Source organism: Chaetodon auriga, chromosome 16 (genome assembly GCF_051107435.1).
Source record: "Chaetodon auriga isolate fChaAug3 chromosome 16, fChaAug3.hap1, whole genome shotgun sequence".
In the NCBI taxonomy this organism is placed as follows: Eukaryota; Metazoa; Chordata; class Actinopteri; order Chaetodontiformes; family Chaetodontidae; genus Chaetodon; species Chaetodon auriga.
In genome coordinates, this window is record NC_135089.1 from 12,734,700 (window position 1) to 12,751,287 (window position 16,588).

At 42.1% G+C, this 16,588-nt stretch overlaps 1 protein-coding gene across 5 annotated transcripts; it reads right to left on the reverse strand.

The window, feature by feature from the left end:
- Positions 1-2,559: 2,559 nt before the first annotated feature.
- On the reverse strand, positions 2,560-15,646 carry rfx1a (regulatory factor X, 1a (influences HLA class II expression)). Of its 5 annotated transcripts, none has more exons than XM_076752527.1 (18): positions 15,495-15,646; positions 13,111-13,491; positions 12,851-12,960; positions 12,668-12,766; positions 11,837-11,934; positions 11,289-11,712; positions 10,399-10,580; positions 9,498-9,617; positions 9,078-9,211; positions 8,753-8,871; positions 8,417-8,523; positions 8,129-8,280; positions 7,266-7,363; positions 6,543-6,692; positions 5,858-6,066; positions 5,155-5,308; positions 5,005-5,050; positions 2,560-4,923 (listed from the first exon to the last, which is right to left on the reverse strand). In XM_076752527.1, exons 2-18 carry the CDS (start codon positions 13,469-13,471, stop codon positions 4,763-4,765), a joined length of 2,724 nt encoding a protein of 907 aa, XP_076608642.1. In that variant the 5' UTR covers positions 13,472-13,491; positions 15,495-15,646; the 3' UTR covers positions 2,560-4,762. The 5 variants fall into 5 exon arrangements, with proteins under 5 accessions (XP_076608642.1, XP_076608643.1, XP_076608647.1 ...); XM_076752528.1 differs by having other exon boundaries at positions 12,668-12,763; positions 15,495-15,633; XM_076752532.1 differs by having other exon boundaries at positions 10,399-10,574; positions 11,340-11,712; positions 15,495-15,633.
- Positions 15,647-16,588: the final 942 nt, after the last annotated feature.

Consider the following 16,588-nt stretch of genomic DNA (forward strand, 5'->3'; position numbering starts at 1 on the left):
CACCTCTTTTGCATCTTGAAATGTCAATTCAGGAGTTTCTTTTTCACCCGAGAGCTTTTGTTTTCATTCTAGGAACATGCCGGCTTACTGTGGACAGAAGGCCAACACAGAAATAAAAAGATGCCTTTTTTAAAAATATGGCCCGAGTGGCTTGAACAATCCCAATTCTCTCACTTTGCTCAGAAAACAAACATACGTGTCTGTCACTTTAAAGTGTGGTGACTTTCATGTGGAGGTTTTGTCGCCCTCTGTAGTTTAAACAGCTGCAGGTTATTCTACCATGTGAACATGTGGTGCAAGGCTACATTCAAACCATCAGTTTGAATCACGCTGTGATTTTGTTTGATCTCAAAGTTGCATGTGATTGCTTTTTACTTTATATACATCGGTTTTTATGGATGCCAACAAGAATCTGTTGAGCTTTGCCTTCCCACAGCCATTGTTTTTAACCCTAACCCTTTGTGTAACAGAATTAAATTTAGTCTTCCAATATGTCCCATATATATTGTATAGATACATATATTCAGCAATATAAGGCTGTTGGTTTTGACTTACAGAGATGTATCAGGTATGATTCTTGTATTCTGAATGGCAGCTCTGAGCCTGCCTTTGGCAGCAGTGTTGATATTGTTAATAGATGACCACCAGCAGCAATACTCTGAATTAAAAGGGGCAAATGTCAGTTACTTTAAAATGTGTGTTGAACATTTTGTTATCTTGTTCTTTTACAAACAGTATATATACACAGTAAAACAGCTCACTGCCACCAGGGGCCCGTTTCACAAAGCAGGTTTAGTGAAAACTCCGAGTTTGTTAAGCCTGAAATGAAGGAAACTCTGAGTTTTCCGTTTCACAAAGGGAGGTAACTCAAACCAGAGAAAGAGGGGTAACTCTAGCCTGTTTCACAGAGAGAGGTAACTTAAGCTCTCGGTCAGTTACCATAGTAACAGACTCTATGAACCTAACCTGGTCGGGACCAGGTTTTTCTCAATGAACCTCGAGTTTCTCTCTGTCTCCGCCCTCTCCGCACACGGTATTTGATTTCCTCATTCATTCGTCAGCAGGAGAGTTTTGGGATAACATAGTTTTGCCGTCTGTTATTTAAAAAAAAAAAATCAGTCAGTAGGCACTTTTTTCACTAACATGGCATGTCCTTTTGACAACGATCCCGTGGATGAAGGTGCAGCATTACTGCGCAGGGAATTAAATATTCGTCGGGAGATTATCAGACCGCGCATAGATGTTCTGGCATTTCCAGACAATTATCTTTTTGAACGGTACCGTTTCACGTCACAGTCCATCATCTACATACATAACCTAATCCGTCCTTACATTTGCAACATTACCAGCCGGAGTCATGCTCTCACATCCCAGCAGATATTGTGTGTTGCGCTGCGTTTCTTTGCGCAGCATTATGTTGGTGATAAAACAACTTACACAGTCAAACAGCCACTTAATATTTACTTTACAATGTAACACATGATCAAAATGAGGTACCCCCATTAAATTGTGCCGTGTCTTACCTGTTTGAACAATGTTTTTATGTTTCATCTTGAGCTGCGGCCAAGTGCGCTTCTCCTCCGCGGGATTGCACCTACATGAAATAAATTAATGAGCTACCATTCAAGCAGTTTTCCCCTGTAATATTATTGTGATTGCAAAGGACTACATTTAAACTTACGCATTGACCCGAACAGCAATGTTCCCCCACGCCGCCTCCCTCTCTTTTGCAGCTGCAGCGGTGTTACACTTTTTTCTAAAAACATGCTCAAATTCGCCGTATGAGCGCATTAAGATTTCGAGTTCCAGTGGGGTAAAAAAACGCAGCCCTCCTCTTCCCCGTTGCCATGGTGACTCGTCGAATCGGGGCTCCATTGATGTTGGCTTTTTATAGTCGTGGTGCACGCGCTTAACTCTGAGTTAACCTACTCTGAGTTGATTGAACTAACTCAAATCACCTGTTCTGAAACCGGAAACTCGGGGTTTCCTATCTCAGGCTAGATCAACTCAGGGTTCAGGATTAGACTCGGAGTTTGTTGAACCTCCTTTGTGAAACGGGCCCCAGATGTAACATGAGCAGTTGAGGTAAATCACAGCTAGATGTCACTATTAGTCTTCCTTAGATTAACAGCAGCACAAAGCTGAAACCCAGTTATTGACAAAAAGATGATTTTTAAAGGTGACCTCTTTTGAAATGAATAATTGAATATACACTTAACATAAATCAAGAATGTGAGGATGATTTTGTGAGTCTTATTAGATCTGGCAGCTCATGGTGGCCCAACACCTTACAATGACACTTTTTTTCCCATCCGTCTGTGTATCGCTTAGCCATTTGATCCCAAACTGAAACCTCATAAAACAGACTGCACCGACCTGTAGTTTCTGTTCTGGTTTCATACTTTCTACAGTGCATCAGAAATGGTAACTAAGTGTGTGAGAACCGTGTGTGTGGAGGATTTGATAATGTTTTGGCTGCATGTCGGACAGCAGCCCTGTCTATCTGTTAGCCACAGTGATTAAACTTTGAGGAGAATAAATGTACAAGAGGAACACAGTGCAATTTTAGAAATTCTTTAATTTATATCTTTAAAATTAAAAACATTTGAATTGCATTCTACCACCTCCAAAGGCACAGTCATACTTACAGCAGACCATATTCATAAAACACTGCCACTGAACATCTTTTTTCTCAGTCTGTTTTGTACATAAGAAACAACGCACTATAAAAATGACTAAACATTTTTCTTACTGGATAAACAATGGCCATTCTATATGCTGCAGATCATTAAAAGACTGGAGTGATATGTACTCAGCTGTGGTAGCATTAGACTCCATATAAAGGATGATGTGCTGGTTTGAGGCTGCCATTGCCTGTTGAAAACGTGCATCGCAGCTATTTAAAGACAATGTATGTAAAAATCCAAAAATGACATGTTTACAACAACCGATCGTCACAAACAGTGTTTAAGAATATGGATGTTTGAAGCAAAACAAAGCCATTGGCAGGAAGGCGGAAACGCAGTGAGATGAAAGCACAGTGGAGGGAGATGAGTGTCGGTGGAGGACTGTGCAGAAAGAGTCATCAGATCTCTCACCTCTCACCAAATTCTCTCAAACATGTTGAGTGGTATGAGGCTTGACGCGAAATCTGACACCTGCACGCCTACCATCAAAAACATACCTACGACTTCAAAGGAAAAAAGAAAAAAACATTTCAGACAACTTTGTCGGAGTTTAAACGACAACAGTCAGCATGTGCAAAGAGGCAGGGCCTTGGCCTGTTTGTGGAAAAGTCATAAGATATGATATAGGATTGATAACTGAACGTACAATCACAAATCAATAATGCACACAAAGGTTGCTTACAATGTGTGACAACACAGCACCATACACTGCACAAGAGGTTCACTTAGTGACAACAAAATTCAAAATAGTGGATAAATATACAGTAGAATATAAGTATATCACCGTTCTTACTCAGGCACAGTCCTCCTTAAAACATGGAAAGAGAGTTTGAAAGCAACGGGATCTGGGATAAAAGTAAACAGGCTTGGCACACACGTGGAAAAACGTATTGAAATAAGGCAAGAAAATGATGTGTCAAAGGAAAATGAGGCCAGAGGAATGTATTGGATGGACAGGAATGGAGCACTTGGAACATAAAAATGTGACACGTACAAACACAGTACCTCTCTCATGGAACCAGATGTTCAGTATAAGAGGATTTTTTGCAGCAACTAATGGGAGCCCCAATTCCACAGCCGTAGCTTTATCTTTACAAATGTGTGTAGCAGCTGTGACAGGCACTCCAAGAACACAAGAACGGTTTTCTTTACAGGCAAATGAAATCAAACAGGAAATCTAAACGTGTCTCCCAAATCAAAACCTGAACGCCTTAGAAAATATCTACAGAAGAAACAGTCCACACTTGGCGAGACTCGTGACAATCACACAACCAGTCACACATGTATATACACACCACTGTTGAAAAGCATGTTAGCCTCCAGAAATACAACAGCAGAGCAGTGTGACCTCATTGCTCATACAGAAAACACACTCACACACATGACAAATCCACCCAAAAATCCCAACCGCCTCCTTTCTTTCACAAATGTCTCTCTGATCTGAACGACAAAGCTTCCTCACCGCATTAACCGAATCAGTAACAACTAAATTCAGCAACCATTTACTGTGAAAGGTCCACTTTGCACCCTCCTACTGCAATTACCTTCACACACACACACACACACACACACACACACACACACACACATCACAGTATTTTCAAGACCACTTTGATACGGCAGTGACAGTTTAAGGAGGACCTAGGGTGAGCAGAGGCTACAGGTTGCAATGAGAGACAAAAACAAAAAACAGAAAAAAAAAAAAAAAAAAAAAAAAAAACACACCCGGCTTTAGTTCATTTTTACAGATCAACACAACTGAGGGTTGTTTCGCTCTGCATTGAGAAGTCTGGTTTTTGAAGCCACATCCTGTTGCAAAGCCAGTGACTGTGGATGAACCAGTGGTGTCAACAGGTGATTGTGCCATTCAGGCAGCAGCAGTACTGATAGAGTGTGTGTTCTGACTGTGTGTGCGTAAACAAGTGGGACAGAGAACAGTATGCAGCGACAGTGGGCACACACACTTTACAAGATCTATATACATGTGTCAAGTGTATAAATTAGTGTTCTTTGTACATCTGTGTGTGTGTTTGTGTCATCAACGCATCGACCCACATCTATGAGTGCCACTGTGATTAGTTGTCAGCTGATCCCGTCGTGAAGAGGACTCTCTGGTCCGTTCTGGCCAGCTTAGCAGGTGGCTCCAGAGACTCCTCTCCCAGCACAGCCCCATCTGAAGGAAGGGATAGCTCCTGCCCTTCCTCATCGCTCTCCTCCTCCTCTTCCTCTTCCTCCTCTGGGATAGACAAGGATAAATGAGTTAGCTACAAACAACTGTGGTGAAGTCTGAGAAACAGTGGAAACACTGTGTAATTACCTTTGTCAGGATCCAGCTGGCTTAGACCTCGGCCTAAACTGGCAAACTAATGGCAAGAGGGGAAATGTGTTAGTACTGTAAGTATGGCTTATATTATTTAGTTCATCAATTGTACGTGCATGTGTGTATGTCTGCGCGTGTGTCTGGTACCTCTCCCATGACAGCAATGGGGGTCTCTCCTTTAGCCTGGGCCACTCTGTGCTCTATCAGGTAGTACATGTACTCATCGTACAGCAGGCGGATCAGGTGAAAGGAACCAAAACTGGCTGCACTCCTCAGGGTCAGGTCCCTGATCACCATGGAACTGGAGAGCAGAGGTGGTGGAAATTAAACCTCTGTTACACATACATTCTGTAACTAGAACTCTTCTCTCACCACAAATGGGAAGTATTTCTCAGTCTTTCCACATTGAGTTCCACAAAGTTGTGAGCATGAGTCAACACAATGCTGATTTCTCAACAACTAAAGACAGAGAGACCTCACTTCTTGCTGTGTACACGAACGCATTTTTATATCAATTTCATCATTTCTGTCGATAGAAAGCAAACTCTGCCACCTGTTCTATTACAACCAAAGTGAACAAGCCATGAATGACAGGACATTAAGTTATTACTTAAGTTATTAGTCCTACTTGATCACATACTTTTTTGTGTTTTTTGCCCTTGTGGCACCATCTCAATCACTTAAAACTGGTTCTTTCACAGTGCTTCCTACTTTACCAAACTGATTTCATTTTCTTTGTGCATTAGAGATGAAGATTGAGATGAAACATTTATTACAGTGCTGGTGTTCGCAGCATCAACAAAGACAACAATGCAGAATGGAAATTGAAACGTCCTTGTTCCCATCACACCTGTAAAAGGACCACTTGAGCAGGAAGAGCTTAGCAGCCTTCGGAAAGGCGGGGCTGTGCTGGTATGGCTTTAGGACCTGGGACACCACACCATCCAGCCACGCAGCCCACTGCTCCAGGGAGTTCTGCTGCTGGAGGGTCAGCTTGAAGTCCTGCTCCAGCCGCTGGATGACGCGGTCTTCACAGCGGCACACCCATGAGGCCTGCTCCTGCAAAAGGTGGACAGGACGAGGGCAATGTGTCAATAAAAGGCATTAGTTGTAGCAATAAGGGCAGCAGGGTGACCTCATGTTTGGACATTAGGATTAAGACATTATGCTCTAGACAGAAGACTTTAAGTCCTTGTGCAAATAAGTACAAGACACTAAATCACCATCACGTTTAGGGTTCTGTGTCTAACCACGTGCTCATCACTCACTGGAGTAAGGAGAAACACAATGAGTTTCTGAGAAAAAGCATGAGCGCTTGGTTTGCATATCCTGGGTAGGAAAGACGTAGAAAAGACAGAATGATGTCAGAGTAGCTGTATAACTGACACATGAAACCTCATTAAAACCACAAGCTACAGCAGAAATAGTTGCATATGCACAACACCAAACCAAAACAAGATTAAACTAGAAACACTGAAATTCATCTGAGGTGAAACAATTGCTGCCAGCGCAAAGCATTCAGAGACCAAACCGACCTGGACGTTAGCAAAGTCAACACGGTTAAGATCGGAGAGCATCTGGTTGATCTGGGCTGTGTTCTGGAGGACAGCGCGGGCTGCCTGGGCGAGGTGGTTCAGACTGGTGTAGCGACGTAGCGTCTGGGCAAATGCATTGGCTGACGTTACCTGAGAGCAAGAGGCGAAAAGGATAAAAGGACACCAAAATTATAATTTCACATTAAGGCACACATACATACGGGGTGAGAGAGAGGCATGTCATTGATCAAGTGTTACAGGTCTACTGTATTTATCAACATAAGCATGTGTCTTCACATAAGCATGTCACTGTCTGGATCAATAATCCTGGTGAAGTGGTCTATTTACACTGTGAAAAAAACTTAACAATGAGACTTTCTATATAGACAGAATTTTTCAGAATAGCCTATTTTCTACTCAGAATGATTTGCATGATTGACCTAGAAGTGTTGCTGTATTTATCTTCACAAAAGCTTCACCACAGTGCTGGTTGTTTTTTATGTAAAATCAGCTCTAGCTCATGTTCACACAACCACAATAAAGCAAACTCCCACACAGAAAATGGGTTTTTATTTTCTTCCTGTGTGATTTCTAAGCTTACAATATTTCCCAACAAAATTGTGTGTCTTTGTGATGGCTGGTTCTGCAGGACTAAGAAACAGCTTGCTTCATGGCTCGGAGAACACATTCCACCAACTGCAAGCCAGCACAAGGGGAGTGTACCTTAATGCGGACCATTTCCTCAGGGATGTTCATCATGGCATTGGTCAGCCAGCTTTCCAGGCTCTTGGCAAAGTTGCGGATGGCTTGTGTTAAGGCACCTGAGGCAGCAAGAAAAAAGGAATAAGAGAACTCAATACTGGTCACTTCAGAGTGGGTTTTCCTTCTCTTATTCCCTGAGAATGTACTGGATGAAGGATTATCAAACACCTGCGAAACATAGGTTTGTGCTGAAGAACGAGACTTTTCCTGGCCGTGTACCATAAGAAAATTTCCAATGTGATTCCAATTTACTTGGACAAAGACTTAGGACAAGGAAAATACTTCTGTGGCAGCAGTATGAAAGGAACAATCCTTCCTTTGTTGTAGTAATATTAAAAGAATAACAAATCTGACTAGACTTGAAACTGAAATACAAAAAAATAAGTCCAGTAACTTTCCACAGCAGAGCAGCAGGCACACAGAAATGAAAAACTGTTTGGTGTCCTACTACAGAGCCAGTCCATTAGTCCAAATGTCGCAACAAGAAACAAGGAAAAGAAAATCCTTAGAGAAATGCAGAACTGCTTGTGTATGTGAAATGTCAGCATGGTTTTTATTCTCTCATAGGTTCATTCTCAATAGTTCCAACTGGCACTGAGGATAAAGAGGAGCTCCTAATGTGTACATACATACACTGCAGGGGACAAATATGCTTTCAAGGCAACTATAATTTTGCCTTTGACAGATTTTCAATATAAAAAAGTCTGATATGAAAAACATTTATTTTGTTTTTTTCTGAAGAATCACTTTTATCATATGATATTTTGTTATGTGAGAATTACTCTGTATTTTACTACATTATTGTACTTCTTGTAGAGCCTTACTGGGGATGGGCCTGAGGACATCAGGGATGAGGATCTCCACCAGGCCCTGATACAGGCTATTGTCACAGTCGCGGCTCCAGCGCAGCACTGGGTCATACTTGCACAGCAACACCAGGCAGGACTTAGGGAGACGCTTCTCTGACTCGTCATGACTGCCAACACATACACAGTTTAAATTACCTGCATTCTGGATAAAATGATACTGCTACTGCAATACGAGATGTTTCTGACCATGTCTAGCAATATAACTGAATTTTGAATGTTCGCCTGTAAGTCTTGATCACTCACACGGCCAATGTGGCATCTCCAGCCTGACTCTGGCTGAACCTCCAGAAGGTCTTCCACAGAGTCTCTACCAAGGTAAACTGCAGGTTGACCATCACATCTAGAATAGCCTGACAGAACAGAGAGAGAACATCTTGCACACGCACGACTGATAATAAAGAACTGAGCACATACAGATTATCAAAACATCAATTAGACCGACACAAAATAAATAAATGTATAAATACATTTTCAGTTAGTATTGTCCAGCCCCATACGTTATACCGGGTACTTTCATTCAAAGTAGTCTTCCACTGACCCACTGACAACTAAATAGAAAAGGCAACCTTGGTTGGTTACCTCACAGTGTTCTCTGTACAGCAGCTGAAAGCTCTTTATGTGCTCCAGCTCAATGCCTTCTGGTAGAGACTTTCCCTGGAGGTCGATGTCTGGGAACTCTGGGAGAGCTCTGGATGCATCTGGAACACAGGACACAAGAACACTGGATAATCACAGAGAAATCACATCGTATACAGAAGGTTTGTACATAATATTGTATTATATGATGTACATATATGCTATTTTTCAGAGTGATACCATTGGACTCATAAATCTTCTTTTCGGCAAATTCTTAACCATCACCTTCCTTCCTTTTGATAATTTGCCCACTATTCACTGAACTCACCTAGGAACTGCTGGTACTGCTGAACCTGGGTGCTGATGTCTACCTGCCCTGACCCCTGTTGCTGTTGCTGCTGCTGGCCTGCACCTGCCGCTGTGCCATTGGTCATCCCCTCTACTTTATGCACAGGCTTCAACCTGATATGAACAGGGATAAAATGCATAACATAACGTAGATAAAACATTGAGATCTCGACAAAGACGGTGAACAATTAAGTGAAATAAAATGTCTTTTGTTTTCATATAGCAGAAGTCTGGAACAGTGATAGGATCTAAAAGAAAACATATAGTGTGTGAGAGCGGGAAAAAATGTGATACAACTGCAGGGGAAAACTGAAAAATAGATAGTTAAGAGAAATGATCTCAGTGGTGTAATGGGAGACGACAGATGTGTGAGTCTATGTAGGGGTGTTTATGTGCGTACCTCTGTTTCTGTGAGAAGGGCTGCTGCCTCATGGCCAAATGTTGCTGGTCTTCCATCAGGCGGAGAAGAGAAGAACCTGCCTTTATCCTTAGCCCGTAGTAATGGTATTTAGAGTTACCCCTACCAGGAACAGATAAAATGTGTTATTGCATCAAATTGAGCCTTTGCTGGCGAATCTGTCACTCATAGTAAATCTATGGCAGGAAAAAACAAGACATCAGAGGAGAGGTGTTATGTTGTCTGCACAAACCTATGGTAACTCCCCTAAAGCTACATACACACAATAGTCTCAACGCAGACTGATTTTAAAATATACACATTTAACTTCATAAATATGCATACTGTAATGTTTAACTAAACCCATACCATCAAACACGTTTAAAAAGTCAATCTCATTTGCTCACCCTCCCCTCCTTTGTCAAACTCACTCACCCACACACATGCTGTCTGTCTTCATCTCTACCCACACGTCTTCCTACGCTAGGCGAACATTTTGCAATGCTCCAAAGAGCTTTATAGATTATAGATCTGCTGTAGGAAGCTTTGCCTGGGTGTCCACTAATTGAGATCTACATGCATGTGAATCGTGCAGTGTGAATAAAGTCTGGTGTTTGTGTTGCTAACATGCATCATTGTGGTGGGGAGATTGTGGGAAAAGGTACACTCATCTCCCTCTCTCTCTCTGTGACGTCATGTTAATATCAACATTTTCTGTCTGATTTGTTTCTGTCAGCAGAAACAAATTTGACATAAAAATGCACTTAAAAACTGGCACATTAGGAAGGGCATCAAGATATACAAGCTTGAAGCTGTGTATGAAAGGGGTAATAATGGGTTGTGTGTATATGTGTGCATATAGTCTATCATATCTTGTATACCTGAGTCCGATGACCCATCTTACCGTGTGCCAAGGCGTCGTGTACGCAGCCCCATGAACACAGATCGAATGAGCTTCCCGAAAGAGGCAGCATTGACAGGCTCTAGTTTCTGCTCCTGGCAGTGCAGCAGATAGTGGCAGTAGAGGGTGGAACGTGGCAGACTCACTCCTTCAGCTGTCTCATAGTTGTCCAGCAACCACTGTACCTGACACGCAGGCAGTGAAAAAAAGAAATAGCTGGAGCAGTTAGCAAAGCCAGTAGATAAAAACAGGAAAACTCACATAACATGTGTGCTCACAAATACTGCATACGCACGCTTATTTGCAAACACAGTACCCACATTTTCAGCTCAATATATAGTACATGCACACACATTTTTCTTATCAATACATTATACAAACACAAACAAATCCATTCACATTTACAGTTTGTCAATCATTTGGGAATGAAAACACAAATACATTTGTTTGCGTGCCGTGGCATACAACTTTGGTATGCAATGAATTAATGACCTGGAATATGGGATGTTTGCCAAACATAGTTTGGTTACCATTGTCGTATGGTGTTCAATATGATGAATTTGGGATGAACAATATAGTGTTGGGGCATTTCATATAAATTAAAAATGACCCTCATCACATGCACTGTAATGATATGAAAATGATGAGGTCATGGTTTTGTTGTCATTTTTTTGAGGACTAGGAAATCACAGTTAAAAATATTGTATGCTTCAAGTTTTAGTGTGATCACAACTCAAAATATTAACATTTTCTGGTCCTAATATTAATCTCCACATTTTTAATTGTGCTTTCCATTTGACAAAACTATGACATCATCAGTGTGCACCACCAAAGGTCTGTGTGGATGAAAACAAAAACGAGAAGAAATTCCTGCGCTTGGCGCCTCTGCATACCTTCTTGTCTGCCGACGGCACGCTACTCTCCTCGCCCTCTGTAATACTCACAGTGGCCGGAGAGGCGCGGGCGGTGTGTGAGTAGTTCTGAGTGTTGCCAGCGGCCCCTCCACTGCTGCTGCCCAGCATGTAACCCCCCTGGATCACATAGCTGCCTGCTGCGCCACCGTTGGTGCCTGCCCCTTCCCCTGCCCCATTGGTGGTGCCACCTGTGGTCACTACAGTGGCCCCTCCCCCTGCTGCACTGGTGGGCTGGGCCACAAACATGGATACACCCCCTGTTGTGCCAGCAGTCACTGAGACGGTTAGAGGTGTGCCAGGGGTGGAGGCCTGTGAGCCTGAGGTTGGCTGACCTTCATAATACTGGGTAGCTGTGGTCTGGGTGTACAGCGGTGTGTCAGTGTAAGGGAAGGTGCTGGAACGACTGGATGAAAGAAATGAAAAGACGTGTTAGAAAACAAAGTAAATTAGGAGAAATTAAACTGTAAAAAGGAAAAAGTTCTGTCTGGACATGTGTTAGAAAATGTTGGACACAGCTTTATTCTAACATGGTGCTGGTGGTGTAGTTGGTGTCCGCTCCTTCCACATACTGCACTTGATTGGTGTACACATGTTGCACTGGCACTGAGGTGAGCTGCTGCTGGACCTAAGGAGTGGGCAAACACACATACATACACACAAAAATCCAATAAATCCTTGCCCGCCTCTTTGGACCATGCAAACTGTGGACATCTTTCTTGTACACCTCCATTTGCAATTCTCACTTACAAACATTTCTTAGCTACAGACAAGATTCTAAGTTCCCTTAACTATATCGCAGTAGTCTCCCTTGTGTCCCTGACCTACTTGGAAAGTGTCAGTTGTAGCCTGCACTGGTGGCTGATCAGGGCCTGAGCTTTTGACTGCAGGGAAGGCTCCTATCTCTTTTTCCGCATGCACAGACAGCCAGTATAGTGATTGGGAATACTGAAGGAGGTCCAAGGGGAGGCAGAAGGGCTTGGCACAGCATTCCTGTATGCAGTCTCCTGAAGCAACCATGAGGCACTCTGGCTGTCCTAGCTCATGATATGACTGGCATTCTTCTATTCTGTTACCACTGACTAACACTGTCACCTCAGTGCTAGCGAAGAGCTGGAAGCCAGCAGAAGAAGGTTCGACCAAAGATGTGATTAGTTGACTAACACTAAGCCAAAATCTGTGGACGTTGTGAAGTTTTGGATATCACATGTGATGCCCTTCTGTGATGGAGGCTGTGATAAGCTCTGTGTGTGTTTGCATTGCACAAATGTGTGTTGTTCACAGTGACAGTACAAGTGATTGTCAGACATCATATTCAACCACCAATGATGAACTGTGTCACTGTGAGGTGTTTATCTTACCTCTGGGCTGATATGAACAGGCTGTAGACTGGTGACACTGAGCTGGGTGCCTGGCTCAGTCTTGGTTATCTGAGATGTGGCCTGAACCACAGACCTCTGCTGAGATAAAGATACTATTTAGTTCTATGAGTCAAGGAAACATCAGATTCATGGTAAATGTGTGTATGCGCATGCATAATTTACCTGTTGAGCTGTCTGTACCTGCTGAACAACCTGTGTGGGAACTCCTGTCTGCACCACAGCTGGAGGGGGGCTAGAGTCCGACACACTGTCACTTGAGTGAAGGGAGCCCTCTGAAGGACAAAGAGGGAATGTAAATGTATTTGGAAGTTGGTAACATTATTTTACATATCACTTCTATGCATGCATTACTGAAAAGCCCCAAACTGACCTGGTCTACATTAATACCAATAGCATAATGATATGTGATGTTCAGTCCTTACCTGTGACTGTGACAACGATATACTGAGGAGTGCTTTGAGCATTTCCAGACTGTGTGGGGGAGCCCTGGATCTCTGCAGTCACATACTGTGTCTGAGCTGGCTGGGTCTGTGCTGTGGACTGAGCTTGACTACCAGCTGCAGGCTTCTGAGCAGTGATCGAGGTGGCTTGATCAGTGGGAGTAGTTTGGCCTGTGGCTGTGACAACAGTGGGAGTGACCACAGTGGTCTGAATCTCAGCCAGAAACTGTGGGGCAGTTGGGGGGGTGGAGCTGGCATCAGTTTGCCCCGGTGTGACAGTAACAGCAGCCCCCTGGGGTTGGGCTGCTGGCTGGATCTCACCTACGTAGCCTGAGGTGGCCATTGCAAGAGCTGGGAATCACCCTGGGGGAAAAGAAACAAGTGACTAGTGACACATTTCTTGTTTTTCGGGATGTTCTAAATTGGTCAACCCGTGATTCATCCCAGAACTGTTAGTTTCTTGTTTCTGTTTGGTTATAGGAGCCTAATGTCAACTGATCTTTCAAGCCACTTTAATCATTCATATAGAGGCAGGGCAGGGAATAGACATCTAGTCAAGAGTTTTGAAGGTAAGAGGGATAAAATTCCCTATTTTTGAGGATGTAGCAGAATAAACTGAAATGAATCTCAGCTTCTAGTAAATTCTTACTTTTATGTAAATGTGTAACTAGTAGAGTAATACATTAATATTTTTGGATTGGGGAGTCCGACTTGGAACAAACAAACAAAAAACACACTTGTGTATATATATTTATATTGTTATATTTTGTACTCTTATTTTTAGTAGATGTGTCATACACCAACTTCACCACAACAAATTCCTCGTATGTGTAAAATCGTACTTGGCAGTAAAAGCTTTTTCTGATTCTGATTTTTGATTCTGATTTCTGGAAAGGGAAGTGATATTTGATACACGATCTCTTAGGACTGTTAGCTGAAAATCATGACTCACATCAGATGCTGATCTGATCATTATTGTTTCAAATAACATTAATCTCTGATCAACAGTTCAAACCCTAGAGACATTATGAATATCTCTATATTGTCATTTGTTGCCTTGATACAAATGAATGATTACGATGGCTGTTTCTCAAAGTACTACTGTGGTTGACCTGTTGGTGGTACAGCTAATGTGGAGATGTGGGGGAGGAGCATTGACGGGAACAAGCATTTCGGTGTCTCATTACCTGTAATGTGATCACACATCCTATGTTCATTCACGTACAGTTATGCCTGTAGCACAAGTTGAGAAAATCCCTTACCACAATGTATTATTACTACACTGTGAGCTGTTGTTGTCATTTATATTACACACAATTACCAGCAATAAAAATGTACCCCCATCTCCTTTTTGTTACATTTCTAAAACAATCTCCTACATACTAACTTAAAAAAACAAACAAACTCCATCTTTGTTTAACCACTGGAAAAGATAAGGCAGATTGATGGGTTTGTGTTGATCTATATCTGTGTTTTCAAGCTCGGATGATGGTTTTGACCCTTACGTTAACGGTCAGTGGCAACTAGAAACCTTATAACAAATCTATAACGTCGCTTATTTTTCAAATCAGGTTACAAAAACGTTAAACTGAACTCGGACCTGCAAAGCACCTGCAAAACTCCTTCACCACGCCCATTGGATGTTAAATGTCCGCCACCTTCGCCAGCTTCCTCAACTTTCCGTTATTGAGAGAACGATATTTCAGTTAGCTCTGACTGTTCCAGTTCCATCTAAAAACCAACCTAAAGACTGTCTAACGTTAAATAATTCAACTTTGAATTTCACTAGCCTAATTTGGTCTCCCTTCTGGGGGATTCACGTAACGTATTCAGGGAGTTGGTTTTCTGTTGAGCCGGCTACCGAAAAAAAGGATAGTCAATGTATTAAACTACCACAGAATGCACGTAAAATATCGTTGAACGACACGAGTGGCCTTTACTCTTCACCCGTTTCGTTAGCTGTTAGCAGTAACGATCACACGCCTGTCGTGACAGCACTGATGCTAACTGTGTAGCAAGGTAACACAGGCAGTAAGCTAACTGGTCTCTACAACAACCGCCATTTTGTACCTTTTGCATTTGACATCGCCATAACAACGGCCTGCTTGAGTATGCGTCTGTGGCTGCGTCGTCATGGCAGGCACAATTCACTGTCACCGGAATGAGGAGCAAGCACAAACTGCTCCATTCAATAAACCGACTCGACTGATTATCAGCACAGCGGTTAGCTTGTAGGCTAACCTCAGCTATCACTGGAAGGCAGCTGCCTGTTATGGCTACTGAAACAACAAGGGAAAAGAGCAATAGCACAATTCAGCTGAAGCATAGTTGGACATAAAATATGTCCTATATGTAAAGAGCTTCACCTCTGGTTCCACGTGTATATTTCCCACCGGTAAAATATCTTCTTTTATTTTTATGGCGGATTGAGTTGTTGTTGTTGTTGATTCTCGTTGCTGGGCTCTTGTCGCCAGGGCTACCGCGGCTATGGCGCTTCGTCCTCACCAGGGCAACTGTTGCTACCCACCCGCTCCCTTCCCTCCCCCTTCCGTGTTCTGATTGGCTGAGTACTGACAAATTGCCTTAAAGTGACAGGGACTGCAATTTTTCACTACAAAGCCTTTCACGCCCATTTGTGGAACGTCCCTGTCTATCACAGATATCAAAATTTTACAATTAAGGCCGCTGTGTCAGTGAAAATAATAGGTTAATCTTAGTGCTTGTCAAAATTCTGCAGTTAGTCATTTGATAGTGTCGTAGTAACTCTGCCTACTAACCATTTGGAATGGTGGAAAAAGTATTCAGATCTTTTACCAAAGTAAAAGTATCAATACTACAGTGTAAGGCCAACAACTAAAGGTGAAAATGTTAATTAAGTAAATGTATGCAAGTACTGAATTCAGAACTGTCCCCATCACTGTTATCTATTATATCATTGGAGTATTGTTTCTCATGCGTCGATGTAAAAGGTTTTTCTTTTGTCCAGCAGTCCAAACCTCAAAATTGACCTCAAAAAGTATTTTAGAAATATATAAATAATTTAAAATAATTAAAAGGAAAAGCAGCAAATTCCCACATTTGAGAAACTGGAACAATGGAATGTTTCAACATGAAAACGACTATTGTCAAAATAGTTCCCAATTAATTTTCTATTGACAAATTGATTTATTGACTACTTGTTTCAGCTATAATTGTATATACTGTTGGGTAGTGTGATTGATAACGAATCATAATACTTAATTAGCTCGTCATAGATTTTGATCACAAAAATCTGTAATTTTATAAAGTAACTAAAAGCTAAAGATGTAAAATAACTGTATTATAAAAAGTACACTGTCATGTATTGAAGTAGCATAAAATTAAATTACTCAAGTAAAGTGCAACCACCTCAAATTTGTACCACAGTACAGTACTAGAGTAAATGTAGGCCTAATTAGTTAGTTTCCACCACTGCCCATTT